We start from the raw sequence: 27,459 nt of genomic DNA on the forward strand, positions 1-27,459 counted from the left end.
TGATTCATTGATGACATCAACACAAGTGTGTTTGATCAGCAGCACTGATGCTAAAAAGCTGGCTAATAGTTACCTCATTTTGGAGATGAACACTGTCAAAGTATGAGTTCTAATTTTCAAATTACTCATTCATGCCACTTTTAGACCTCTTGTCATCCTTTTCTCCCATTTTTTTCCACTTGTATCCCTGTTTTGCTATTTTTTAACCCATTTTTACTACTTTTAGGTGCCCATTTTTGCCATTTTTTTTACCACTTTTGACCCATTTCTTTCTACTAATTTTTCCCCTTTTGCCTTTTATAGCCCATTTTTGCCACTCTGTCATTACTTTTCACATCTTTTTCTGCCACTTTTGCCACTTCTATTTTCCAATTTCAGCTTTTTTGTGTTGTTCCACAAGTATTAACTGAATTTTTTCTTGAAGTTTTTTCAGTTCCTTCTACCTTATTCTCTGACATTTGTGCAAATCAGCTTATCCATGAAGTTCAATATAACGTTCCTAATGGTTTGTATCTGTGTGCCCATTCACAGTGTTAACATTACCAAAATAAAGGTAACTGGGTTTTAAGAAAAGGGTCTTACATTGTTTTTATTAAAAAAAAGGCTTTACTGTACAACTGCATAAATTAATAGATAAATTAAACTATTTTTTTGATTGTTTGATAAGATAAGGGGGAACTGGCAAAGGCATGAATACCCAGAGAGCCATGTTCACTCACAAGAGGCAGTAGTGCTGACAGGTTTTGTACAATATGACCCTACTTTCCTTGATGTTTGGAAATAAGGAGGTACAGGTTATAAAGTGGGTTAGCTGAGTTAGCATACATTTTGGACTTTGAAAATTTACATTTCCAGCAGTTTGTAGAAATAAGTCATTTTTAATTACATAGCATCCAAAGACCGTTTCAATTTTAAGAAATGTACTGAACACTCAGAAGAGTCCGAGGATATATTTAGGCATTTGTTTTAATATATTTCAATCTAACTACATCTAATGTCTCATCAAGACAGCATGATAATGTCAAGAAAAAATCCAAACAATCCAGTGACAAGAGGATGATTTACAAAGTCTGAGGCTGCCAAAGATGCCTGTGCTCATTCTCATAAAGCTCAGACAAAATGTAAAAGCAAACAAAAAGTCCTTCAAATGACCCTTTTCTCTGACATACTCCTCGATTTTAGAGCTCCACACATGCCAGAGAATCATACGCTGTGACCTCTGCCCTCTGACACATGTGGCTGCTTCTCTGTTCAACACAAGACAGGTGTTTCCCTTCAAAAATTCCCTCTCTGACACCTCAGTCTCTTTACATTTTCATCAGGGCAACAGAAACTGATGGAAGACAAACAAACCACACAATCGAAGCTTGTTACAGGAGTGCTGCCGTTTTTATAGCTAATTCAAAGGCCTTTATTGTATTTTCTTTCATTGGAAAGTTAGAGTGAGGGGCTTTCTTAAACCTTCCTTATACACAGAGTGTGATTGAGGGATTTATTTATGGACTCTGCCTTCTGCCTGCAGGTGTAGTGTTGATGAATGGAAAACCTGCGCAGCCTGGTGTACATTAGTTTGTCTGCATGCAAATGTGTAGGAGTGTCAAAGATGTGAGAGAGAGAGAGTTTGTCCATTTGGCTTTCTGTGGGAAACCCTGAGACTCCCCAGAGCTACCCGAGGATGGTCTACGTCATGATCAAGGGGAAGCTCCCTTTAGTGGAAATTCCATTATAGCCACAATGAATCCACTGTTACAGCTCAGTAAAACAAACGTTAGCATGAGTGCCACAAAGAATATCACATGAAAGAGGAGAGAAATGGCATTTATGTTTCTGCAAGTCATTAAAAGGTCCGTGTGTAATACTCTGCAGCATTTATTGGAGCCAACTTGGTAAAAATGGAACACAATATTTATAAATATGTTAAAATTTACATTAAATCCCCAATGTATAAAATATGTTTCGCCTCTGCTATTTAGTATGGTTATGTTTCCACAGAAAGGACCAAATAATAGTTACGTTTTTTTATTCCACTGGTTGCCATAGTTACTGCTGTCACTACCAGCAGGGAGCATAACAATGTCAAAGCTAAGTGTTAAGCCACTGAGTAATCTTAGACCACAGGTGTCAAACTCAAGGCCTGGGGGCCAAATCCGGCCCGTGGAACAGATAAATCCGGCCCACAAGATGATCTCATGTTTCTGTTATTACTGGCCCATCAGTCTGAAGTCTGCAGATTTCCTCATGTATAAAAATGTGAACTTATCCTTGATGATTTAAGATATCCTTGTGAAGTCACAAAATCAGAAAAAGTAAAGAGTAAAAATATTTAGATAAGAAGTCAGGAATGTGGGAAATTAAATAAATTTGTGTTTTAATTTCACATTTTCAATTTAGCATCTCATAATTATGACTCAAACTTAGGATTTTGACTTTTAATTTCATACTTTGAGCATTTCAACTCATCATTTTGACCTCTCATATAATATTTTGAGCTTTAAGATTCATAGTTCTAAATATTTAGTGATATTTTGACCTTTTTAACCAATTATTTTGTATTTTACCTCATATTTTCAACTCCAAACTTTGGCTTCATAATTCCATGATTTGACCTTTTAGACTCACAATTTAAAATTTTGAATCATATTTTGACTTTTATGTTCATGATTACAATTTTTTTGTCATATTTTGAACGTTCAAACTCATAATTTTGACTTTATTTCTAATATATTTGCCTTTAAAAAAACATTATTTTTCCAATTTCAATTCCTTTTCATTACCTTTTTGAACTTATAATTTACTTTTCTCTTATTGTGAGCCTTTAAACTTATCTTTTTAACTTTTTAAATTCCAAAATTGTTTATCACCAGTGCTAAGTTTTTTTTTTTTTTTTCATATTTTATTACTGGTGAAGCAAGGTTGACATTTTATAGTTATAAAGGTGACCCTGTTAGGCCCTCAGATTTGTCCTAAATCCAGAATCCGGCCTCAGCTGTGATTGAGTTTGACACCCCTGATTTAGACGACTGAGACAAAAATTTTGATTCACACGCTAAATTGGAAGACATGCATCGATTGTCATGCTGCATACATACAGACACGACAGCCTGACCAGCTGCTCCCAACTGGTCAGGTAAATTTCTGGCTTTTTTTTGATATTTCTGTTGTACAGCTGCACACACTCTCACAGAGGGAGCAGAATCCGGCATCTCAAATCACCATGAAAACAGCAGGAATGACTTTTGATGTGCTCCCTTCATCATACAAGATAGAAACAGGCAGGAACCAGGCCTACCTGCAGACCTTGGATGGCAGTGCTGTTAGGGTGTGTGTATGTGAAGTCTGAAAACAAGACGATAGATCTGACTTACACCTCTGTGTGTGACACTTTTTCACAGGAAGCTCCACTGGCATCTGCCACAGTCAGTCCTGACTTCATGTGTAACGTGTGAGCACTCAGGTTGTGCACATGAACTTTGTGCGATTATATATTTCACATCCACCTAGGACCTTGGTTCCCAACTGGTGAGTCAGGAACCAAAGAGGGTCCCCAAACTATTTTCAGTGGGTCACAGTTGTCTGCCTGGAAACAAAATAAGTGGCAAAAAGTCTTTGGTGTGCTTTTATTTTGAAGGAAATGTCTACATATCTTTGTTCCGTTACATTTTTTGTTTGTTTTTTCCAAAGTGACCAATTTTTTCATTAAAACATTTGTTATGATTGAAAAATTTCAGGATGAAAGTGACAGATATGTCAGCCAATCACCTTCTGAGGATGTTTTTGGAATCTCCTGCCCTTCCCGAACCCTTTAAATAGGAGATTTCCCAGATGAATTTGAAATACATCCCATACAATTAATATTTGAAGGAGTCTATCTGGCATGTCGGTGGCTTGATTATTATTTTAAACATTGTTATAACCCTTAATTTTCACAATCAGGGGAGCTGAACTTTCTTTTCTGTATCTTATGAACTTTTGGGAATTAATTCTATTAAAGAAATTCAAAAGATTGAATGGTCCGTGGTGCATAGATTGTGTGAAATGAAATTATAATGAAAACCATGGAATTCACTGTAATTCACTGCATCTGTGTATCAGCCTGTATCTTGTTCTTCCCCCTTTCACAAGAACGTAATGTTATAATCTGTATTCTTTGTATCTCAGGGTAAACAGAGTAAGCTCTCTATGGCCGGCCACACACTAGTTCATTTTTAAATCTGAAACAACTTTAAAAACGTGGAAGACCATAGACATAGGGGTGATTTTCAAAAGATTTTTCATCTTTAAACGCACACACTAAACAACTTAGGCCAGCCTTACACCTAACAACATTCCCTCTGATTTAAAGGCGCAAATAAACTTCCAAAGTCAGAGTAAAATCATGGGAGTCTTGCTAAAGTTGCAGCTCGCTCTCATTGTCTCAGTTGTTTGGTGTTTGTGTGCCTTGTCTGTCAGTTCATTCCAGGCTGACATGACAGGTACAGTAGACCGCCACTGGGATTTTCAAAGTAAAAGCCTGATCAGTTTGTTTCTGTGGTGAGATGACTCACGTTCTCATATGGTACTTTTATTCTGAAGTATTTTCAGGGTAGTTCCTCGGTTGTTGCAGTAACTTGCAAAGTTGCTTCGGTGTTTAACTTTCCTTTTGTTTCTACTCGATGTAAATGATTTAAAAACATCAGATTACAAGAGATTTTAACTCAAATGCAATCTCCATCTCCCTCTACATCTTGCTCTCTGCTCAAAAAATGTTGTTGGGAATTTCCAACAAATGCATGATGGGAAATAATCTCAAAAGGAATTGTATTCTAGTCTTGTAGTTAGTGACCACCAGTCTTTGCAAAATCTGATCCTGAGACTAAAACCTCAACGGCTTGCCGACAAATTGTCTTTAGAAGTGAGAGGGTCTCAGGTGTCGGTGTTTTTGGAGTCTTTTAAGAATTTAAGCAAAGTCCTCTGGTGTAAGGCCGCGATAGCCAGACTGAGAGATCATAGGGGACCGCAGACCTGCCAACAACCTCGTGTGATCACGTGACTTCAGAAAAAAACACCAACATGATTGTCTGTCGATACCCTCTCTCTGTCCCTCCACAATAGGCTGCCCTGGCATGTGTTACAGGATCAGCAAAAGTCATAAAACAAGGGAAGGACTCAGGATGAAATCCTGGCTGGAATTAAGGTATCCGGCTGGTGACGCTATCTGGTGTGCTCGCTCTCATTGGTTGTTGTGGGTACTCCGTCAGAGGCACTATCACCTAGAATCGTAAACATCAAATATGTTTGATATTTACGATTCGGGGTCTGGGAGGCAGTAAAAAAATGTGTTGAAACATGAGGATTATTCAGACACTGTCGTTTGCGACGAGGCTCCACTCAGGATACCCCCCGGGGGAGGAAAGTCTTGCCTCAAATCAGGCTTAAAATCCTTAAGTGTGTGGCCAGCCTATCTCTTGTCTCTCCTCCTCACTGAGCAGCACTGAGTGATAGACAGTACTCTGAACCACACTGAACCCAATAAACCTGTCAGAGGGAGAACTACAGAGGACCACCTGCCATAAATACCACACATACGGGTCATTCAGAGACGTATGTGAGACAACAGTGCCTAGGTTTGTCATTAACCGAAGAGAAAACCCAATGAGTCTGAAATATGACCTCTTCACTGAAGCTAGGATGTGATTTAAATACTCTAACAATGACTTGTACTAAAAAATACAACATCACATTCAACGAAGACTAAATGTGGGAGGAGGTTTAAAATAACATTCATCCACAGTAAATATTGTCCAGGGCTTGAGTCTGTTAGATGGTATCAGAAGAAGTTTGCTGCAGGAAGGTGGGAGGTTCAAATTCATACTTCATGTCTAATGGGTACATTTATGTTTGCCTTTGTCTCAGGAAAAGAGTAAGAATGAAGAGGTCAGAGATTTCTCATAAAACACACAAAGAGACTTTTAATAATCTATAAAGCAGAAGGGAAACATCGCCTCTATCTACTACGAACAATGTTTCAAAAATAGGCCAAGGAGTTAAACAAATATTTGTCTCCAGGTAAGTACGGTTATGTTTCTGTACTTAGCAACAATAGTTTGACATACAGCGCCATACAACGGCTAAAGCAGATGTTTGTTTAAAGGAAGGATATAGTTCAGCTAAAGGACACATACCACTGACAGTTTAAATCACTGTTACCCAACCTGGATCAACCAAAGAGCCAAACTGTTAAAAATGACCTTAGCAAGAGCCACAATCTAAGTGGTGAAAAGTGGCAAAAATGGACAAACGTGGCATTCAGTGGCAAAAGGCAGCTTAAATGTGCAAGAAGGGGCAAAAAAATGGCAAAAAGGGGGAAAAATTTGAAAATAGCAAAAAGCAAAATAAACAAGGCAAAAAACTGGTGAAAAATGGAAGAAATAGATCACAAAAAAATTAGTCAAAAATGTGGATAAAATGAGGGGAGAAAAAATTGACAAAATGGACAAAAACTGTGGAAAAAGTGACAAAAAGTGGTCGAAATGATGCAAAAAGCAAGATAAGCAAGGCAGAAACTGGTGAAAGATTGCATAAAATGATAACAAAAAATAGTCAAAAATTTGGCAAAAAAAATGAGTGGACAAAAATGGACAAAAGTGACAGAACGGTCCAAAAACTGTAAAAATGTGCCAAAAAAATTGGTGAAAAGAGACTTAAATGGACAAAAAAAAAAAAAGAAAAAAAAAATAGGAAAAAAGTGGCATTCAATGGCAAAAGACAGCTTAAATATGCAAGAAGGGCCAAAAAAAAAAAAAAAAAAGGAAAAAAAAAAGCGAGATAAACGAGGCAAAAATTTTTGAAAAATGGCAAAAATTGATAACAGAAAATAAGTCAAAAATTTGGCAAAAAACGAGTGGAGAAAAAATGGACAAAAACTGGGGAGAGAAGTGGCCAAATTGATTAAAAATGAGTTCCAGGTGGAAAAAATGGTCAAAAACCTGTAAAAATGCGGCAAAAAAAAAGTGTTGAAAAGAGATAAAAATGGACAAAAAAAATGTCAAAAATAGGAAAAAAAGGGGCATTCAATGGAAAAAGGCAGCTTAAATGGTTGAGAAGGGGCAAAACATGGCAAAAAAAGTGGAAAAATTTGCAAATAGCAAAAAGCAGGACAAAAGAGAAAAAAACTGGTCAAAAGGGGCAAAAGAAGTGGCAAACTTGGGCGTCAAAATCTGTAAAAATAGATTAAAAACGAAAAAAAAAAAGGTCGGGGCGGGGGGGGGGGGGGTTTGCAATTAAGGTCAATGGAAATACAAAAACGAAAAATAAAGGTTGATAATTTAAGCCAACTGTACGAGAGTGGGAAACAAACAGGTTAATGTTACTTGCAATGTATAATTTCTGAGGTTAAAGTTGACCTTTTTTAAGGTTTTCTGGGGGAAAATATTTCAAATAAAGACATAAAAGAGCCACAAATTACCACAAAAGAGCCACATGTGGCTCAGGAGCCCAGAGCTGAGTAACACTGGTTTAAATGTTAATCATGATGACAGAAATACATGACAAACTGGAATCTGTCTTCATCATCATGTACGCTCTCACTTCAGCACATGCTCATACTTAGTGAACTTGCAGAGCAACAGGTCACCCTTGTGTCCAAATCCTGCAGATCTTCCCAACACAACACCAAATGCCCCCATCTGTTTCCTGCTGAAACTCCAACCACAGCAGAGTTCAAGAGGACTGCCCTGTAAATAAAGCTCTTTAGATCCATCCTTTCCTCTGAGGAGGAAGAGAAAGAGCACACATCAGCTCCAGTGAGCTGTCCTCAGGATCCTGCCTGACTAAGCTTTTCCCAGAGAAATACCTCACAACAAATGTGCCGTGTTAAGGCCCACAAGTGCACTCTCATTTCTAAACAAATAAAGTGATTATCAGGATTAGAACATTATCAATCAACCTGGTTTTTAAGGGTCAGAACTGTTACTGACAAAGATTTAATATCTTTCTATACTGCTGATTATGCAAATGCAAACAACAAAATAAGACAGTCCTAGAAAAAAGCTTCGCTGAAGGTGGATGGCTCTGCAAAACAGCCAGCCATTTATTTCTGTTTGTTGCTTTCACTCTCTCGTCTCTTCTCTCTTTATTGTAGAAATGTCCTCACATATAGGGCCAGAGTTTACATCTTTATGGCCAGGACAGCAGACTACTGTTACCATAACAGTAGTTTGCTATTTCTTACAGGGGAATTCAAAGAAAGATAAATAGTATAAAGAGTTCAGATAGCAACAGGAATGTTTTCCCTTGATTTTAAGGCTCCTCTCTGTCGGTGATAGTAGTAACATTAGTTAAAAATGTAGAGGAAACAGAGTGTCAGACAGGCCAGCTACTGACTTATTAGTGTAAAGGTTGTAACAGAAATATTTAGAGGGAGATATGCATTTGTCCCTTGCTAATTATAAAATCTATGTAAAGCACTAGAAATATGAAAATTAAAATTACACCATAGAAGACTTATGTTATACCACCAACACATATTTCAGTGATGAATTGAAATACAACCTTTACAAAATTAAGGCCATCATGAACACTGACCAGTAAGTTGTATTTTCCAGTTTTCAAAAGCTACAATAACCTGACAATGGAGGTTTTATCTTACTGCTCAGCTGGACCTGTCCTGCTCACTATGTTTGAGCCACCAGAGCCAGAAACTGACTGGTAAATGAGGACACTGATCCTCCTGTACATCAACCTATTCTGTCTTCTGGTACAGCCCCTCTGAATCCCATCTCCATTACCTAACTCCATAAGTTGTAGGTGCTATACAGAAAACCAGCGTTTCATTTTTGTGGATGAATTTCACGCATTAAAGGAGAAAATGTGTTTTCAAGTGGCCTCATCCAAGTCGGCACTTTTAAAACAGCTTTTCTCTCTCAATATGTGAAATTTAATGAGAAAAACTGAACATTAATTTACTGTTTAGTGCCTACATCTTATGGAGTAAGTCTGCCACAGAATGGTCATCTGTTTTTGCAATTCAAGTTAGATTTTTGTTCACCTTTTACTGTGTTGTTGACAGCATAGTTGGTAGCAAAAAAAAATGAGGGATTTCAAACTGAATTCACCTTTTTATACCCAAATTTGAGCCGGCTCACTGGGCTTCTCTGAGAAGTCAGAAATTAATCAATCATAACATTCACTAAAACACATTCTTCTGTTCAGGAATGCAACTAAATAACTACAATTTCACATATTGATCAAGAAATATTAATGTGTTTTACTATTTTTTCAGTTTTTTTTGTAAATCAGTCAATTTGAAAATTCATGGATAACAATAATAATTATATTTTAGCATTAAAACTATCATTTGGGTTAAAGAGCTTCTACATATTGGTGTATTAACCATTGCAGAAACATAAAAAATGATTTTTTACCAATTCTGTTAATTTAGGGCAGCTGTGGCATAAACCTTACTTTGGGTGGTGGTCTAATAAATTTAAGCACTGTACCTATTAATGCATGTCTGTATCAAAAATGAAAGTCAGTCGCCATCAGTTACAGACAGAAAAATCCAAAATGACACAAAAATAGATTTAAATGCAAAATACTGGAATTTTAGGATGTGATAAATAGGGTGTGATTAATCCTGATAATCTACAGAAATACTGCATGAACACTGTCTGGAAGTCAAGGTAGGGTAATAAAATATCATCCAGACAACCTGCACCATCAGTGTCTTTACCAAGATAAACTGAAAATAAGCCTGCAGATCTGGACATAAGGAAAACTTTGATAACCTGACACACCAGGAAAACCTTCAATACTAAGCACTTGGGGAAGGGCAAAGGCGTGTGATTGGATGAACGTTCTGTCTGTGACATCTTTACAGGCCAATCAGAGCAACAAAACATGCGATGTAGCCGCAACCGAGCTGCGCGTGCACAGCTACTGAGGAATAACGCGAACCATGGCAACTATAGACATGTCAGTACACGACTTTTGTCGTTTTTGAAAAGAAAACAACTCAGTGCTGTTCTTTGTTCTTCTTTTAATGAAGAAAAATCGTCAAGTTCTGATAAAACTGGCGCTTTAGCAGCATCCACACTAAGCTCTTCCTCCATAATTGCACCGGCCTCTCACTGCTGCTTGCTTACGTCACAACTCTGCTGCACCTGAAAGTACTGCCCCTCATCCACCGATTGGTCCTGTCACTTTCTAACCAGGCCCAAACGGTTCAGATGGGAGCTTTGCAAGAAGGATTCATCAGTGAGAAATACGGAAACAGGCGTATCAATCTGCTTTGCAAGGTTAAACCTTTGAGGGACCAGGAGACATTGCTGTTTCCCTCCATAGCATCTTCTTCATCTGCAGCACTGCTTTGTTTGTTACAATCAGTGCTCTCTCTCTCTCTTCCTCTCTCCTGCTCTGCAATTGTCTGTTGAAGACATTTTTGTGAATGAGAGCTCACTGACAAACTAATCGTCCAACCCACTAGAGGGTATAAGCCCTTGTACTAACCTGTCACAATTACAGCAGCTTTTTCTCCAGCACTTGCAGTGTGTCTAGAGAGGGCGTGATCGTTTTACAGTCCATTCTTAAATTTATAATGCTTCTGAGGAATGATGTGGAAAATACTGGTGCAAATGATCAGAGCAGCAATTTTGGCATACTGAAAGATAAAGATGCCAGAAATAGTGTTTGAAGTTTTGAGTCAACAGCTCATCTCTTGTCCAAATCTGCCATTAGAGAACAGACAGAAACACAGCCTCTAATTTACATCCCACTTTCATGAGTCATGATCCCCACCAAAAAACTGAGCTCTTAGGCTGAAAAAAGAACGTCTTAAGTTCCTGATCCTGAGCAAATATAAAAGTGCAGGCTCCTTAAATCAAGAGGTGTCAACTTGTGAATGTACAGACATGCTTGTTGGTCAAACAGCCATGAATACCGAGCTGCTGTTGACTCAAGGAGGGCAGCCTTCAGTGGGTGGAGGTAGTGGACATATAAGTTTCTTCAAATGCAGCTGATCCCTTGAGGCAGTCTTTTCATGCTCCCCAATCCAGGTCCCTTAGGAGCCTGAGTGTTGCCAGGAAAGAGTCCAAACTCTTTAAGAAATCAGCAAGGTCACTGGTCTAAATATCCAGTTTGAATACTGATGTGTCAGCATTTTAATGCAATTTGAAGTTAACAGAATGATTCCCAAGAGCTGCATCTGACTTACAGGTGTGTGTAACTTTATATTTTTAGGAATTACATCAACATGTCTAACTCTGAACGCATCCTTTTCAGGACTAGACACCCAAGAGAAATCCTACAGCTGAGGCCTGTTCACCAGAGTCCACTCAAACTTAAAACACTTAAAAAGATACAAAAAGAAGTATAATCCTCGGTGTGCCACAGAAAGCAGCCAAGTGTCCACTGGCTGACCCCTTTTAGACCTTCAACTAATCCACTTGTGGTTCCACTGAGGTTGAATCCAATTTAACACTTAGATAACCCTTATTCTGTAGTATAAACCCAACTACAGCAGCAAGGATATTCTAAAAAGTATAGGAACGTTCACAGGCATTAGAAGTGAACATGTTATGTTCTATGAGAGCCAAAGTGTAGTGTTTTTTTTTTTTTTTGTTGTTGAAACTTCTTGTCTTCATTATCATTATCAAATGTTCACTTACAGGAAAGATGATTCTCTGAGGCTTCCCTACGATACTAGTGTAACTTCACAAATGTTAAGTCAAGCAAAGAAATGAACATATCTGCTGTCAGTAGAGAGAGAAGACACAGCTGGTATAAGGCCAAACGAGGCAGATCCACTTCTTGTTGGTGTGTTTTGTGTTTGCAAGACTTTGTTTTCTCAAGCTGACATGCTATGGAGTGAGCCATCTGTCATTCAGACTCTGTCAAGAGCTGCACATGCTCAACAGAGAAAAGGTGGCGCCTGATGCAACATCTGCACCTCCTGAAACTTCAAAAGTCTGGGAATATTTCACTCTTGATGGTTAGAAAGAAAGATTGCTTGTAAAAGATGTAATATTTGTATATCACAGGAGCACACCATCAGAATGCGAGCATTTGAAAAGACGGCACAGGACTCATGAGTGATGCAGCGAGCTCAGCAAGGTTACGTTTTGACCTTCTATGCTAGAGAACATTGGTCATCCACTAGCGATGTCGTCCTGGCTTTAAACATCAATGTAACACTACAGTGCTGCAAACAGAACCCGACACCTTTCCCTTTTTTACTCCTGACTCAATAGTATAACATTAAACCCCCCACCCCCATCCCGTTTTCTCCCTCTGATGTACACAGGAAGTGATGCACGTCATCTCCTTCACTACTTGTCAACACTTGAACAGTGGAACAAACTCTAACTAACTTACAATAATTAGTTTAAGATCTAATTAAAATTAATAATAAATGAATTATCTTTTTATATTTGCATTTTTGCCTGTCCTTGGTTTTAAATGGACAAAAACTTTACTTTTTTACACATCTTTTGCACTGTAGCTGTCATAATGTTATTAAATACATTTTTGAATGAGGATCTCTGACTAATTTATATTTTTAGTTCATAAATACATCAAAGTTCCTTTTTAAGCTGTTATCAAAGAAAACTAAAATAAAAAATTGAGCCGTCAAAGCCATCAAGGGATCCCACAGCGCAGCACCCGACTAGTCGACTAATTGTTGGAGTTGTCGGCGACTAGTCGACTATAGGAATGGTCATTTGTTGCGTTCCTGTGTTACAAACTGTACAGAGTGGGGTCCATGACTGCAAAGGCACACGGTATGTAAAAGCCGCCAACACCCTGTTGATTCCATAACTGAAGAGTCCTGAACTTCCAAGAGCTTCATGCATAGATTTCCAAGGCCGAGCAGCTGCATGCAAGCCTCACATCACCAAGTCCAATGCCAAGCGTCAGGCTGAGTGGTGTCCAGCACACCAACACTGGGCCATGGAGTAGTGGAAACCTATTCTGTGGAGAGACTCATCACTCATCTCTGTTTGACAGCAAGATGGGTGAGTCTAGGTTTGGTGGATGCTGGTAGATCATCACCTGCCTGACTTCATAGTGTCAACTTTGAATTTTGGTGGAGGAGGGATAAAGGTATAGGGCTGTTTTTCCGGGTTTGGGCTAGGCCCCTTATAGTGAAGGGCCAGCTTAATGCTTCAGCATACCGAGACATTTTGGACAATGCTATGCTTCCAACTTTGCAACAGTGTGGTGGAGGCCCTTTTCTGTTCCACATTACCATGCCAGTGCACAAAGCAAGGACTATAAAGACATGGTTTGATGGGTTTAGTGTGGAAGAACTTGACCCCATCAAGTGCCTTTGGGATGAACTGGAACCGAGATTGTCAGGTAGGCCTTCTTATCAAACATCAGCGCCTCTCCTTATAAATGCTCTACAGAAAGAATGGGCAAAAATGTCCACAGAAACACTCAAAAATGTTAAAGCCTTCAGTCTAATGGTAGCCATCTATCTGACCTTAGTAAAACTATTTGTACATGATGGCCATGTAAACACTATACTGCCTTTAAATCCTTGTGTCTTTGTTGAGAAAGAGTTCTGTTGTGGCAATGTATGAGACAAAAGCAGCATTGAAGAGGAGGGGGAGAAGAGGAGGGGCTAAAAGAAGTGGGATGCTTGAGATGAGCTTCATAGGAAGGTGATGAGGCTTAGACTGTCTCCCTTTCTGCGTCTGGGACGAGTTAATGGCTTGTCTGTTGTGTTCACATGAATGAGAACCATCTTACAAAAAGCACCAAAGTGAGCTGAGGAGGTCGGGCTATTAAGACGGACCTGCTGCTGAATAAACACGGCAGTAAAGGTGGTTGAATAAGCGTCTGATCATATTACACTCAGTTTATTGAGTGAGCCCTGAAGAAAACACTGATAAAAGCACTTATGGGGCTGCAGGTTAACTACCTTTTTAAACTGGTTTATGAAATGTCAGAGTCTCTGTGTGTCTTTGTGTAAAGCTCAAATCCAGCAAGTTAGTGGAGGGGAACGAGGCTACACTTTCTGTCTGTCTGGCTGATCCACTTCAGTCCATCAGAGGAATGTCTGGTCAACAGCAATGTGTGAGGTCAGCCTGAAACACCTGGCCACACCTGGGACTACCCACACACCCACGCAAAAACACACTCTGATTTGTATTTGGCATTCAACAGTCCACCTAGTGAGAAGGACTGATCAGTGCAGCTGTTGAAGACATAAAGGTTTGTCCTATTTTTCACCACTCAAAGAGAATCATAATCTGACTGCAAACATCATGGAGTTCAATCTCATAACCACTGTCATCAGCACTAAAAAGACTATAATAAACACTCACATACTGGTATTTTTGCAATAATTTCTACCCCACCCAGTCAGAGTGCAATGATGTCACACTGCATACAAAAACATTACTCACACATAAAAAGAGTCAGTATAAAAGGAAAACTCCAGCTGGCCACGTAGCTGTGCAAAAGTCATGCCGGTCAGAGGAATTTTTAGTCAAAATTTTAAGAAATAATTTAAAGTAGAAATGATTTGCCTGTCTTGCCCAGAGTTAGAAAGAAAAGAAGCTTATAGCAGCTAAATACTAAACTAAATCTGAAGCAGATTTGCTCAGCTTTTGTTAATTACTGTAAACAGAGAAAAGGCTAAACTGGCCCCATTCATAGATATTTACAGGACTGTAAGGTCATGCTAGTCTGCTTATGTAGTTGGTTCTCTAAGGTCAATGGTAACAACATGCTTTTCTTTAACATGTTGATGGTAGTAATGATGTACCCATTGCCACGTAAATAAACATTTATTTTCTATGGTTAACTCTGATCCAAGATCTAAATCATAACAGGCTACACAGTCTTTAGCCCAACATGCAATGATCACATTCATCAAGTGATGCCTGTCACCCAATCACAGCTCCTTCCACAGCTACGGTCAGACCTGGAACAAGTTTAGTTCATAGATGGTGTTGTTTGGCTGCCTTGTGGTACATAAGTATGACTAAAATAGGAATAAAATGGTAAAAAAGAAAAGACTTTCCAGGTAATGCATGCAAACGGAAGCAAAAAAGTGACAACTCAACTAAAGTCTTTATGCACAGTGGATGCCCACGGGAATTTTCACAATGGTGAGCATCTCCCAATACAACATATCAACCAAAGTTGTCTCAAGACACTATGCAATGAGGGAAGGCCTATCATGATAGATCTATTACAATAAATACTATTCCCTAGTATAATAAAGGGGCTGCACGGTGATACAGGGTTAAGAACTGTTGCCTCACAGCAAGAAGGTTCCCAGTCAGGGCCTTTCTGTGCTGAGTTTGCATGTTCTCCCCGTGCATGCGTGGGTTCTTTCTGGGTACTCCAGCTTCCTCCCACTACCAAAACATGCTCATTAGGTTAACTGGTGACTCTACATTGGCTGTAGGTGTGAGTGTGAGTGGGTCTGGTTGTCTGTCTCTGTAAGTCAGTCCTGCAAGAGACTGGTGACAAGTCCAGGGTGTACCCCGTGTCTCACCCCATGGCAGCTGGGATAGACTCCAGCCCCCCACGACCCCAAACGGGACAAGCAGTATGGAAAGTGGATGGATGGATGGATTATAATAAAGTCCATTGTTAATCATTAATAAGATAATTAAGACTATACCACATTACTATAAAGACTAGCGTTAATCCCCATGTGCACAGCACTAGCAGGATTTAACCCCATACTAGTGACAAAAGCCTTTTCTATTAAAGGGCAGGACTGTTGAGCACACCAGACTCATGTTGACGGCCCTCTGCCTACGCTGTGAAAAAAACAGGAAGAGGAGAGGGACAAGAGAAACAACAAAACAACAAAAGTATTACATTTTTATGTCAGCTGTGGCCATAAACGTATCTCCCATTTTCTGGGAAGATGCTATCACTTTATTAATGATGGTAACATAATGGGGAAAAATTAGCAGTAACAGCTATGACTGATCGAAAACAGATGTGACAGAAAGAAAGAACAGTGCAGTATCAGCATTAGCATTACCTAATCAGTCTAGTCAGTACAGACATGCTTTAAGTCTTGACAGAAGTGACTAGCCGACCAATAGTAAAATTACAGGCTAGCTTCCTTCCGTTCATTGACTTGATTATTCTAACAAAGGTAAATTAGGGGCCCTGTTTATGCTCTAGACACATAAGAGCCCATACTAACAGGAAGATTAGAAACAGGAACCTTCTCCTTGTGAAGTGACGTCACTGGGGATGCACAGTGTATGAGTTTAACAGTATCAGCCAGTATTAGCCCTGTTGAAGAGAAAGGCCATCTGCAAATAATTTGGCTTGAGCTGATATCAGTAGCTAGTGTTTTACTGCAGCGTCCAATCGATTTAACACTGGCTCTGGTATGCCCAACTGCTGAATCAATCAAGAGACCGTTTATTGGTTAGATGTCTCCACTTGTTGAACGAACTCTGATCTGTTTATGTGGTCCAACTTGAGAGAAATGTTAGCATGTTGCGAGTGTTAGACCAAAGAGGTTAAAAAAAAAAATCTGTCTTGGCATTGCCTCAATTGTTATTCTAAACCAGGGGTGTCAAACTCAATCACAGCAGGGGCTGGATTCTGAATCTGGGTCTAACCTGAGGGCCTAAGAGGGTCAATATTTAAGAAAAAGAACATTTAAAGTTAAAATTATGTTTTTAAATGGCAAAATATGAGATAGAATACTGAAACCATGAATTTCAACAGTCAAAAAAATTAGATAAAAAGGACAAAATATTAGATAAAATGTCAAATTCTTGAATTTCAAAAGTCAAAAATTGAAATAAAATTAAAAATCCTGAGTTTTAAGGGTCAAAATATGAGATAAAAGTCAAAGTTGGGAGATGAAATGGTCAGCAAAACTGAGAAAAAATTCAAAATCATGATATCTAACAATCAAAATATGAGATAAGCATCAAAATCGTGAAAATCATATTTCAAAATATGAGATTAAATTTCAAATTAATTACTTTTAAAGCTTAAAATATGAAATAACATTAAAAATCCTGAATTTTAAAGGTAAAAAATGAGATGAAAGTCGAAGTTAGGAGTTGAAAAGGTCAAAATGTGAGATAAAGTTCAAAACAATTACTTTGAAAGGTCAAAAAACTGAGATAAGAGTCAAAATAATCACTTTAAAAGGTCAAAATAGGGTGTAAAATTTAAAATTCTGAATGTACAAGGTAAAAAAACAAGATAAAAGTCAAAGTTAGCATTAGAAAAAGATATAAACATGAGATAAAATCTAAAATTATGTCTTTAAAAGGTAAAAAACTGAGATAAAAGTCAAAGTTAGGAGTTAAAAAGGTCAAAACATGAGATAAGAGTCAAAATCATGACTTTTAAAGGTCAAATATGATATAAAATTTAAAATTATGAACCCAAAAGGTAAAAATATGAAATAAAAGTCAAAATTATGAGATGTAAAGGTTAAAATATGAAATAAACATTTAAAACCATAACTTTTTGCCTACTGTGAGATGCAAAGTTGAAAAGATAGGCACAAATTAATTAAAAACTAATTTCTCCTATGTTCATGACTTTATATCAAATTATTTTTGTTGTTTACTTTTTCTAATTTTTATGACTCAACAAGGATATTATAAAGCATCAAGGTTAAGTTAACATTTTTATACTTGAGGAAATCTGCAGACCTCATACTGGTGGGCCAGTTATAATGAAAATATCACATGATTTGGGGTATAACTGCATCACGGGCCGGATTTGGCCCCCGGGCCTTGAGTTTGACACCCCTGTTCTAAACGTTGCAATCTTTTGTATTTTATGGTTCTCTAGATCTCATTGCAGAAACATGCTGCTCACATGATCACCTGCAACACTTATTTAACAAACTGACATAATATCTCATTTGCTTCATCCACAAATATCATTTATCGACAGCATGAAGGGACCATATTATTAGGCTTGAACTTTGCCAGGCAACAGATTAATTTCATCTTCAGACCAACTTAAACGATCACATACTGGAACCAGCTTTACATTTACTTTGCTAACTACCAAGTAAGTATTGTAATATCAGTTTTCTCATCAAACTCTTGATAAGAAATGAGTAGCTGAGAAAACTATAGAAGGACTATTGTGGCAACATTTGATCATTTTAGAATAACTAGGAACATTTGTAAATGACTTAGGCCTTATTAAAGTCTCTTGTTGATTTTTTGATTGATGGGGAGCAGAAAGCTGGCCTCTCCTGATACTGATAAATGCTCAGATGTTTCCACTGTTCATGGGAATGTTGCAAACAGCATTGCTGTAATTCTTCACCGAGACAGAAAGCTGTTGGCATAAAGCTTTGGAAGCCTTTACTGGGCAGGCACTCTCTCTGTCCTCAGGTTATGCTGATTCTGTGACTCAGTGGGAACCAAAGATCCAGACAACACTGGTTAAAGTCGGTGCCAGGTCATCATGCCATTTCCCACAGGCATCTTTCACCAATTATGACATAATTCTATTAAAGTGCATTCTCTGTTACAAAAGTCCTATCAGGTCTGGAGAAACAAACCAGCTGGAGAACAGTTTCATGTGGAAAACCCAGATCACATCAGTTGCCGTGCAGCAACCAACAAATCATGACACATACCACAGAGGAGGATTCATAGAGCCAAGAGAGACAAAATATTTCCATTTCAAAATAAAAGCAAAGCCAGTTAGTTATATCTGTTGCTAAATTTAGTTGTGTCTGTCTGTTAGGAAAGAAGAATGCCTGGTGAGGAAATGAGCAACATTTCTGAGAGTCAAAGTTGATGAGTGCAGCAGCCAAACCAGAGTTAATCTAACATGAGAGCATAATGACTTCCATTTGCTGCAGAGGGTTATCAGGAATGTCGCCATTTGGAATACAAGCACATCCTCAATGGCTGATCAGATACACCGAGGGCCGGCGCTCACCAGACACAAAAAGCTGATTCTAGGCTTGCACTGTGCTATCTTTCTTTGTCATATCTCAAGTCTGTCGTCGCAAATGGGGCATCCACTTGCAGCTCTGTCTGGCCAAAAAGCTCTGCTTTTCATGCACTCTAATGACTCCTCACTTTGGTGATTGCAAAGCTTTGACAAACAAAATATTTCTGCATGATCAAGGTGATTAGTTAAAGTTTTCTTTGGATTGAATGCTAAAAGTGCAAGTGACAGGATCACTTTGCATTCTTGGGATTATGGAATTTGAATTGGTGTATTGATTATTCCCCTTTTTTCTGATAAATACAATCTTTATGTGCCAAAAAAGGATAAAATCATACAAAAAACTGCAAAACAGGTTGGACAGGATGTAGCTTTTATTCTCTCCAAGTGCAGCACAAGTGAAAAGGCATCTGTCGACCAATGATTCAACAACAGTGCCGATTCTGGGCTGACTGGGTGTTTTAAGCATTTTTAAAGGAGTTGTTGTTGTTTTTAAAGGCCAAGGCAGGCGGAACCAACGTCAGAGAGAGCGGCAGGATTCACACAGACGCCTCATTAATGTGTGATCAAGCAAAGAGACAGAGGAACGTCTGTGGAGCGTGGCCAGCTCTCACCACAGTGGAGCCTTTCTACGGCTTGAACCCCACTCCATCTCTTTATTGCGTTGCGAGTACGTACAAAACACACCTATAATATCCGCTTCCACCTCTGAAAGAGGAGGAAGGAGCGCTAATGAAGCATGCTGAAGCTTTCTGCCATGTACATGCATCAGCTCTGCATGTTTATGCGTGTGCATGCCGAGATTAAAAGGAAATCGAAGCGTGTCGATGTGAGGACAGGCTGCTTTCAGCGCGGCCGCCCTCAGCTTCAATTAGCAGGTTGTTCTGTGACTGGCTCCTGTTAGAGGTGAAGTGGGCCAGCTGAGGGAGGTAAACACACCTCATCCCCAGGGCTCACTGAAATCAGAGGGAGGGCAACAATGAGCCCCTGCCTCAGCCACAGAAACCTACCTGTCTTTGGCCGCTAGCACGCTTTAGCAGTCATTTCCTACCTTCTCCTCTAATTTCCTTGCCTCAGTTCATGTTCGGGGCTGACAGTGAATGTTTCACCACAGTATAAGAGTCTGTTTTTTCTACTATGACTCTAACTTGTGTTTTGGTCATTTCAGCCAGCTGATGAAAGGCTAAAGTTTATCAGATGCAGCTAAATACTTTGATTGGCCAATTGCCTGTTATGCAGCATAAGTGAATATTACAGTTAGGACAGTTAGTGCTAGAATCTAAACTTTGGTGATTAGGTGCATATGTAAGACTTTTACTATTTTTCTTTAAGACAAAAATGCCACAGACAGGTTTTTGGATTTCCGCTGAAGAACTGTGTTAAGTACAAACTATTAAAATAGGCTGTTCACATCCTTATTGCTGAAGTCCAAAACCCTTTTAATTAGTCTTATTAAACCGCCCTTTCTCCAAAAACACTATAACAACACAAATGGTGAGCTCATTTATGAAGACCAGTTTTCAAAGGAGAAGAAAAGCCTTCTTGTAAAGTCAGGAACAAAGAAGAGCATCTCTTGTAACATTTACCCTTCATATTACTGAGGAGAACCCATAAGGGCACTGAGAGACAAGCAGAAAGAGTTAGCTTTCATTTTGTATCAGAGCTCCTCCATGTAAACAGTCAGTATAGCATCTTAAGTGCTAACCATGTGCTTTCACAAGAATTTAGGTCAACCCATGGGCCCTCTTTAACAGCTCCTCAGGTACAAAGCATCCATTCAGGGTCCTAAGGTGTAAATTGAGATGTAAACAAACAGTTTACAGGGTCAGGTTTAAGTGCTGAATCTGTGGGTCCCAGAATGACCTCCATTATTGAGAGGCAGATTCAAAAGCAACTTAAAATCAGACCAATTTGGCAAAAATTGAGAAAAAAAAAATCATTTCAGGAGCTCCAACAGGGTTGTCAAGATGGCATAAAAGGGTGCTGGTCACATTGACTTCAGATTAACAGGCTGTCAGGTCATCAGACCTCTGCTTGAGTGGAGGTCATATTCCATAGAGCATTTGAATAAAAAACTGTCCACCATGCTCAGTCATGGTCTTGATAAACTGATCATTTTCTTGTGAATGCAGAATATGCTTACACTTGTATTTAAAACTGAATTTCTTATTCAGTAGTTTATATACCTTTTGCTGTAAAACTCCATCAACAGTGGTACAAGCTTGGCTACCATGCCAGAGCTTTAAACTGTTTCTCCAAGCAGAGCTGAAGTAGGGATGTAAACTCATTTTTGCCACTAGCTGGCTCTGATGGTATTCTAAAGTTTGTCAGTATTTAAAGTTGATGATTATATGGCTGATATGCATGGCTAATAACCTTGCAAAGCAGATGGATTTGCCTGTTTCCGTGTTTCTCACTGGCGAATCCATCTCGCAAAGCTCCCATCTGAAAAGTTTGGGCCTGGTTAGAAAGTGACAGGACCAATCAGCATCCAGGGGCAGTGCTTTCAGGCACAGTGGAGTCGTGACGTAAGCAAGCAGCGACAACAGGCCGGTGCAATTATGGCGGAAGAGTTTAGCGTTGATGCTGCCAGCGCCAGTTTATCAGAACTTGATGACATTTTTTGAAAAGAACAGCAAAGAACAGCAGTGAGTTGTTTTCTTTTCAAAAATGACAAAAGTTGTGTACTGACATGTCTACGGTCGCCATGGTTCGTGTTATGCAGTTCTCTATGGAGTTTACTCCTCAGTAGCGGCTACGTCACGTGTTTTGTTGCTCTGATTGGCGCACAAAGATGTGACAGACAAACATTCATCCAGTCACCCTCAGAGTGAGTATTGAAGGTTTTCCAGATGGATGTATAAAACAAATTCATCTGGCATGTCAGGTTACATGGCTAATATATCAACTAAAATTATCAACAGAAACGTTCATATCTGCCAATTCTGATATTATGATATTGTGCATCTGTAGGCCAAAGCATCAACTAGAAGTAATGTAACTATAACATGCTACCATGCTCAGTCCTATATAAAAAACTGTGTCAAGTAGACTCAACAAATCTAACCACACATGTTTATGAGGTTATCAGAAATTCACTAATCAAGGAGTATGAAAAAGTAGAGACAGAGAATATATTGTATTTGATCCTACAAGTGTCTTATCACCCTACATCGTGAGCATTACAGTGTCTCTGAGGGTTATCTCACTGACTGAATTCCTGGGAAAATAACAGGCAATGTCCACCTGTAGAGTTTAGTTGGTGATAAGCAGAAGTGGAGTCCTTCCCCTGGTCTCTGCTGGGTGCCAGCCTGCCAGATAAAATATCAAGGCTGAGTAATTCAATAAAGACAAGTGGCATCTAACAATGAAACTCTTTTTGATAATGATAATAGAAATAAATCAAATATTTACATTGTGACAGGGCAAAGTTTGGGTCCCTTATTGACCAAAATAAAATCCTACAGGCATGCCAACACTGAAAACAAGACAGACAGTTACTTTTTTAACTTAGTTAAACCAACTTCTTGTTTGGTGGTTTGCACCTTGAAGTGTTGGCTAACCTGCCATAAAAACCAAAGAGAAACAACTTCCTGCAAAAACTACATTAAGAATCAGGCCTATTTTCTTTGAATTTGGTTTGTTTGAGTCAACTTATCTGGGTCATTATAAACATTTAACTTTTTTATTACACACATTTTATAATCAATGTTGATTAAGTCAATTTAGTCTTTTATAGCAACACAATCACAGCAAAATGTGACATTTATGTGGCTCATTGCATCTTTTGCATGTCTTTATCTGATAGAGGAGGACAGTGGATAGAGGTGAAACACGGATGAAAGAGTCGGGGAGAGACATGCAGAAAAGACGCCACAGGCCAGACCTAACTGTTAGGCCATCTGCACACCAGGAAGATTCCTTCACATCCCAAGCACTGAAGTATTAGCCTCCATTCTTTGTAGTGTAAACAATCAGTGGTTGTCAGGGCAACACCTCATTGGTTTAATGATCAATTGGACTAACTTTATACAGCCAAGAGTCCACCGACTTATGACTGATAACACAACTGTACAGGTAATAAAAAAAAAAATGTACTTAGTACCTCTTTGTTTGGAAAAAATGTACAGTGTTTGAAGTTAAAACTACTTACATCACAATGCTATTTCTGTAAGCCTGATAAATGCTCACATCAAGCTACTGAACTATAAGATACTAGCCCATCTGAGGTATTGCACCCTGCCTGGAGAATAATGATCCAACCACAACCGGGAGTTTCTGTTTTCTTGTGAAGGTAAAAACACCTCATGCCTCCCTGCCCACTTCCACACATAAGAAACAAACACACAAGGCTTGTTTTCACAGCATGAGGTGGTCTCAGGAGTGGAGTCATTAACCAGCACCAGCTCACCATGACTTACTGCATGGACACGGTCCTGTTTGAACCTCACTGTCTCACTTATCTCATTGATGGCACCACCCTGGATGGCAGCTGCTTTACCTGTGGTAAACTGACTGTAACATTTAGCACATTGGCACAGCTTTATACAGAAAGCTGTTTTTGAGCATTTGAAGTGAAATACACCATAAATCATACGCAATTAAACACCAATAGACCTGCAGTTGGTAATGATTTTCAATAGCTTCCATTAGGGAAATTTGTATGGGCAGTAGGATCACAGGCAGAGGCTCAGAGGGGGAAAACTACACTGTTAAAGTGCTCTAACAAAGAGTGGTCGGACTATGCTCTGTTTGAAGGGCACGCCTTATATAAGAGTGATCCTGAATTGTGCTACTTGTTTAGATGGACAGTCAGCACCATGGACAGAGACCCTGTCACCACAGTCTGACCTCTGGGGGCCCGTCACACCACACGAACCATGAGGAAAACACTGGAAATGGCTCATGCTGCCAACAGCTCTTTTGTAAAAAAGCAGTGCATTGAAAGCACAGGCAGGGCCTACAGTGGGCTAATAATGTAGTTAAAGCTGGATAAAGCAAGCATGGTGAGTTACAGCCCTTTCACAGCAAGAACATGTTTAGACATCCTCTTTATCTCATGATCTACAAGAAAGCTGCTCTGCAGCATTTTTGGTACAAGATTATGTAATTCCACATTTTTGTGTAGGAAAAGAGAAGTTGACAAGGCTTTCACATTTTTGTGGTGCATAAAGACAGTTATCCGGCCCTCTCTGAGTCTTTGATATACTGTATCAGCTTTCAGTGTTAGCACACAGCAGCTTATCACAATGTGCTGAATCACACAGGCCTGCTGTTGTGCTTACTGTAGGGAGAAAGGCCTAAGGTGACTCTCCTTGAGTTAAGAATGCACTATTACCACACCACAGTCTTAGGGCAGCAATACGTGACAAGGCAGTATTAACAAAAGCCCCACGCTGTGTGACAGCACCGTTTGGTCCCTTTAAATCTAAAAATAACCGCGTCCAAAGCTGATACCTCCCAGCTAATGTTGCGTTCGAGTAATACTCGCGGGTTAATACCAGAGGAGCAGGAAATAAACAGAAACCACTTGTAAGAGTATTAAAGTAGCCTACTTAAACCACTAGGCATACGTGAAATATTTTCGATATGTGAGATAAAATGTGATAAAATTGTGTTAAAAGTGTTGCAAAATTTAAACACATTTTGATAAAAGAGCAACCGTTTGAGTTATATTAGCATAAAGTTGTTATAGCCCTTCCCGTATGAAGGTCCTCACTCCCCTTGAGTGTTAGCTTACTCTCTTATCATGCTGTCACAGGGAGTCACCATCTGTTTCCATACTGATACATGGGTGGTCGCGGCTACTCTGTCCAGAGTTGTAATATTTCCCACACTCATAAATGCAGCAGCAACTTGTCAACCTTGTCGTTGACAGAAACAAGCTAAAAACTCAAACAGCTAACTCAGAGCTCTTACCTTGTTCAGGTGGGGGTTTCTGGTAACATCGTAGCCCCTCTTCTTGGTGAAAATAAAGGTTTTCTTCTTTGTATTAGACTTGTGCATCTCGGTTTCCACAGACTCCCGTCTGACCAGACCGTGTGCCATGTTGTTGTCTCTTTAAATAGAGCGAACTGTTGTGAACTCAACAAGTGGATGCGCAGGTCTGAACACCGAGCCCTGCACGCGCGCCTGCTCGTGAATTGACTGAATTCAAGACGAACCCTGAGGGTTCTTATCAATCATGTTTTATTGTTCCAAATAACTAACCGAAGGTCTTGATGAGCAAAGTCCCCCTCGTGAAGTGTCACTTAAAACGCGCATGACAGTTATTCCAACAGAACTAACTGTATTAATTGTTCTCATGAATCCACGGGCTTTAAGTTAGCACTGATTAGACCTAAAACCAAAACAAAACAAAACAAAAAAAAAAAAAAAACAAAACAAAACAAAACCTAAAAAAATAATCTATTGAATTTCACCCCAATTTATTACAGACTGTCTCCTTGATGAAATTTTGTAAGGATTAATGTGACTTATTTAGGCTGTTGCTTTAATCGGTGTGTGCAGAAAATAAAGGCACACAAGTTACAGCAGTATAAAAAGTAAGGAACTTTGTGTTTAGTAGATCATTTCTTTGTTGTAACAATGCTTCTTGTCAAAAAAAAAATCTTACACTGTTTGAAAGCCTGTTTATTTCAATTTTACAAGTTTGTAAGGATCATGCATTTGTGGGATGAGCAGCAGAGCTGAGTATGTGGGTTCTGCCAGTGAAAAAATCTGTCAAATCTTCTCTGCAATGCCAAACAGTTTTTGCTGTTGCTATTGAATCTTGTTTTGAGCTTCTATTACCCCCATGGGCTGACGATCAGGTACCAATCAAGCACCTGATTGTCAGGACTCAAGACCTGTAGTCTGTCCTCTACAGATTTCCATCAAGGTTTGCAGGAGGATATGGCTGACAGCTCTGCCCAGACAATTCGGAAGGGACTGCATGCAGTCAATCTCCAGTCTCATAGGGCTGCCAGAAGGCCAGCCATGACTGCCCTTCACCAGTGTGCTGGTGTCAGTAACACATGCTCTAGAACATGGACATGTTGAGGGACATTATGTACAGTGATGGGTCCAGATTCTGCCAATGGCAGTTGGATTGTAGGGTCAAAGTGTGGAGAAGATGCTGATTGCTCCACCGATAGAGATGTTTTGGTGGAGGCAGTGTGATGGTGTGGGAGTGGAGAGGATGGAATGGCCTTCAAGCACTCCGGACCTCAACCCCATTGAACACTGGTGGGATCAGCTTGGGCATACAGTTCGTGCCAGAGTGGCCAACTACGTGCTGGTTGAAGGATGGGATGGCATCCTGCAGCAGTGTGTGACCAGCATGAGGTGGAGGTGCCAGGCTGTTGTGGCTGTGTATGGTTCTTCCACATGCTACTGTTTGTTAAATGAATTGATTGATAAATTGCCAACATGTCTTGTTTCTTCAGACTTCAATCATCTAATCTACAAAAAAAACACAAAACAAGAGTCAATGGCAGAATCAGCTGTTTGGCTTTGGCAAATTTTTAATGGGTGCAGCCCTACTCAGCTCTGCTGCTCATCCCACAAATTCATATTCCTTATAAACGTGGCACCATTTAAAAGGGAAATAAACTGGCTTTCCAGCAATATAAGATTTGTTGCCAAAAGTACTGTTACAACAAAGATATTATCTACCAAACTAAACTTTTCTTATGTTTTGTGCTAGGTTTAGTTATCTGCTGACAATCATGATACTTCAATGCAAAGGTAACAGATGGGAAGAAACTAAACACGAAAAACTTAATTCGTGTAGCTAAACTGACCAAATCAAACCATATTTATAGCCTCATACTAAAATTTCAAGAGGCAGAAGTGAAAATTTTTGGTTGTCAACATGTTGGTCTCAATCATGAGGAACACTTAGATATTAGAAATGATGATGTTAGTTAGGTGGACCAGGATGATTTCTGTCCAGATTAACAGTTTGATTTGTTGCTGTTAAAAATCAACATTTGTATTCAAGATGGTGAGAAAATACCTTGTATAACTGCCAGTCTAAAATATCTAGTGCATCATGTGTCTTTACCTAAAATTAATTTAGGCACAATGGGCCCCTTCCCTGAAAAAAACAGTGTTGATTTTGGCAGCTATCTTCAATCTAGTGTTAGTCTTCAGAATAAAAGCTTTTCTCTTTTTTTTTTTTTTCATTTTGGTCACATTTAGGCATTTTAGGCAAATAGTTTTGGTCTAATTTTAGTTAGTAAAAATTCAATAATATTTTTAAAAACCCAAAAAGCACTTACATTTCAATCTTTACTATTAGTCACAATATTTATTCTCTCTGAACTGATTTTTAAATTAATACAAATGTAAAGTACTCACATTAATGCACTATCAGCACCCCCAAACAAGTAGTGGTAGGGGTTAATGTTGGCACCACAACCCCACAAGAGTGGGCTCATAACAATTAGTGCAAATTGTTTGCATATTTCATGCAAACCTTGCACTTTTAACAGTGCTGATTTTTTCAGGTCTAATACAGAGGTCATATAGCACTATTGAGGCCTATGATTCAAATTAACCCATCTTGTA

General features: G+C 39.1%; 1 protein-coding gene across 1 annotated transcript in view; it reads right to left on the reverse strand.

The window, feature by feature from the left end:
• me1 (malic enzyme 1, NADP(+)-dependent, cytosolic) overlaps nucleotides 1-24,998 on the reverse strand; it is a 138,728-nt gene extending 113,730 nt beyond the window's left edge. The window contains exon 1 of the mRNA XM_041793221.1: nucleotides 24,826-24,998. Coding sequence (XP_041649155.1) covers nucleotides 24,826-24,954 — 129 coding nt within the window. The 5' untranslated portion in view covers nucleotides 24,955-24,998. The remainder of the gene's footprint in view (nucleotides 1-24,825) is intronic.
• Between the last annotated feature and the right edge of the window lie 2,461 nt (nucleotides 24,999-27,459).

This window comes from Cheilinus undulatus, linkage group 8 (genome assembly GCF_018320785.1).
Source record: "Cheilinus undulatus linkage group 8, ASM1832078v1, whole genome shotgun sequence".
Classification (NCBI taxonomy): domain Eukaryota; kingdom Metazoa; phylum Chordata; class Actinopteri; order Labriformes; family Labridae; genus Cheilinus; species Cheilinus undulatus.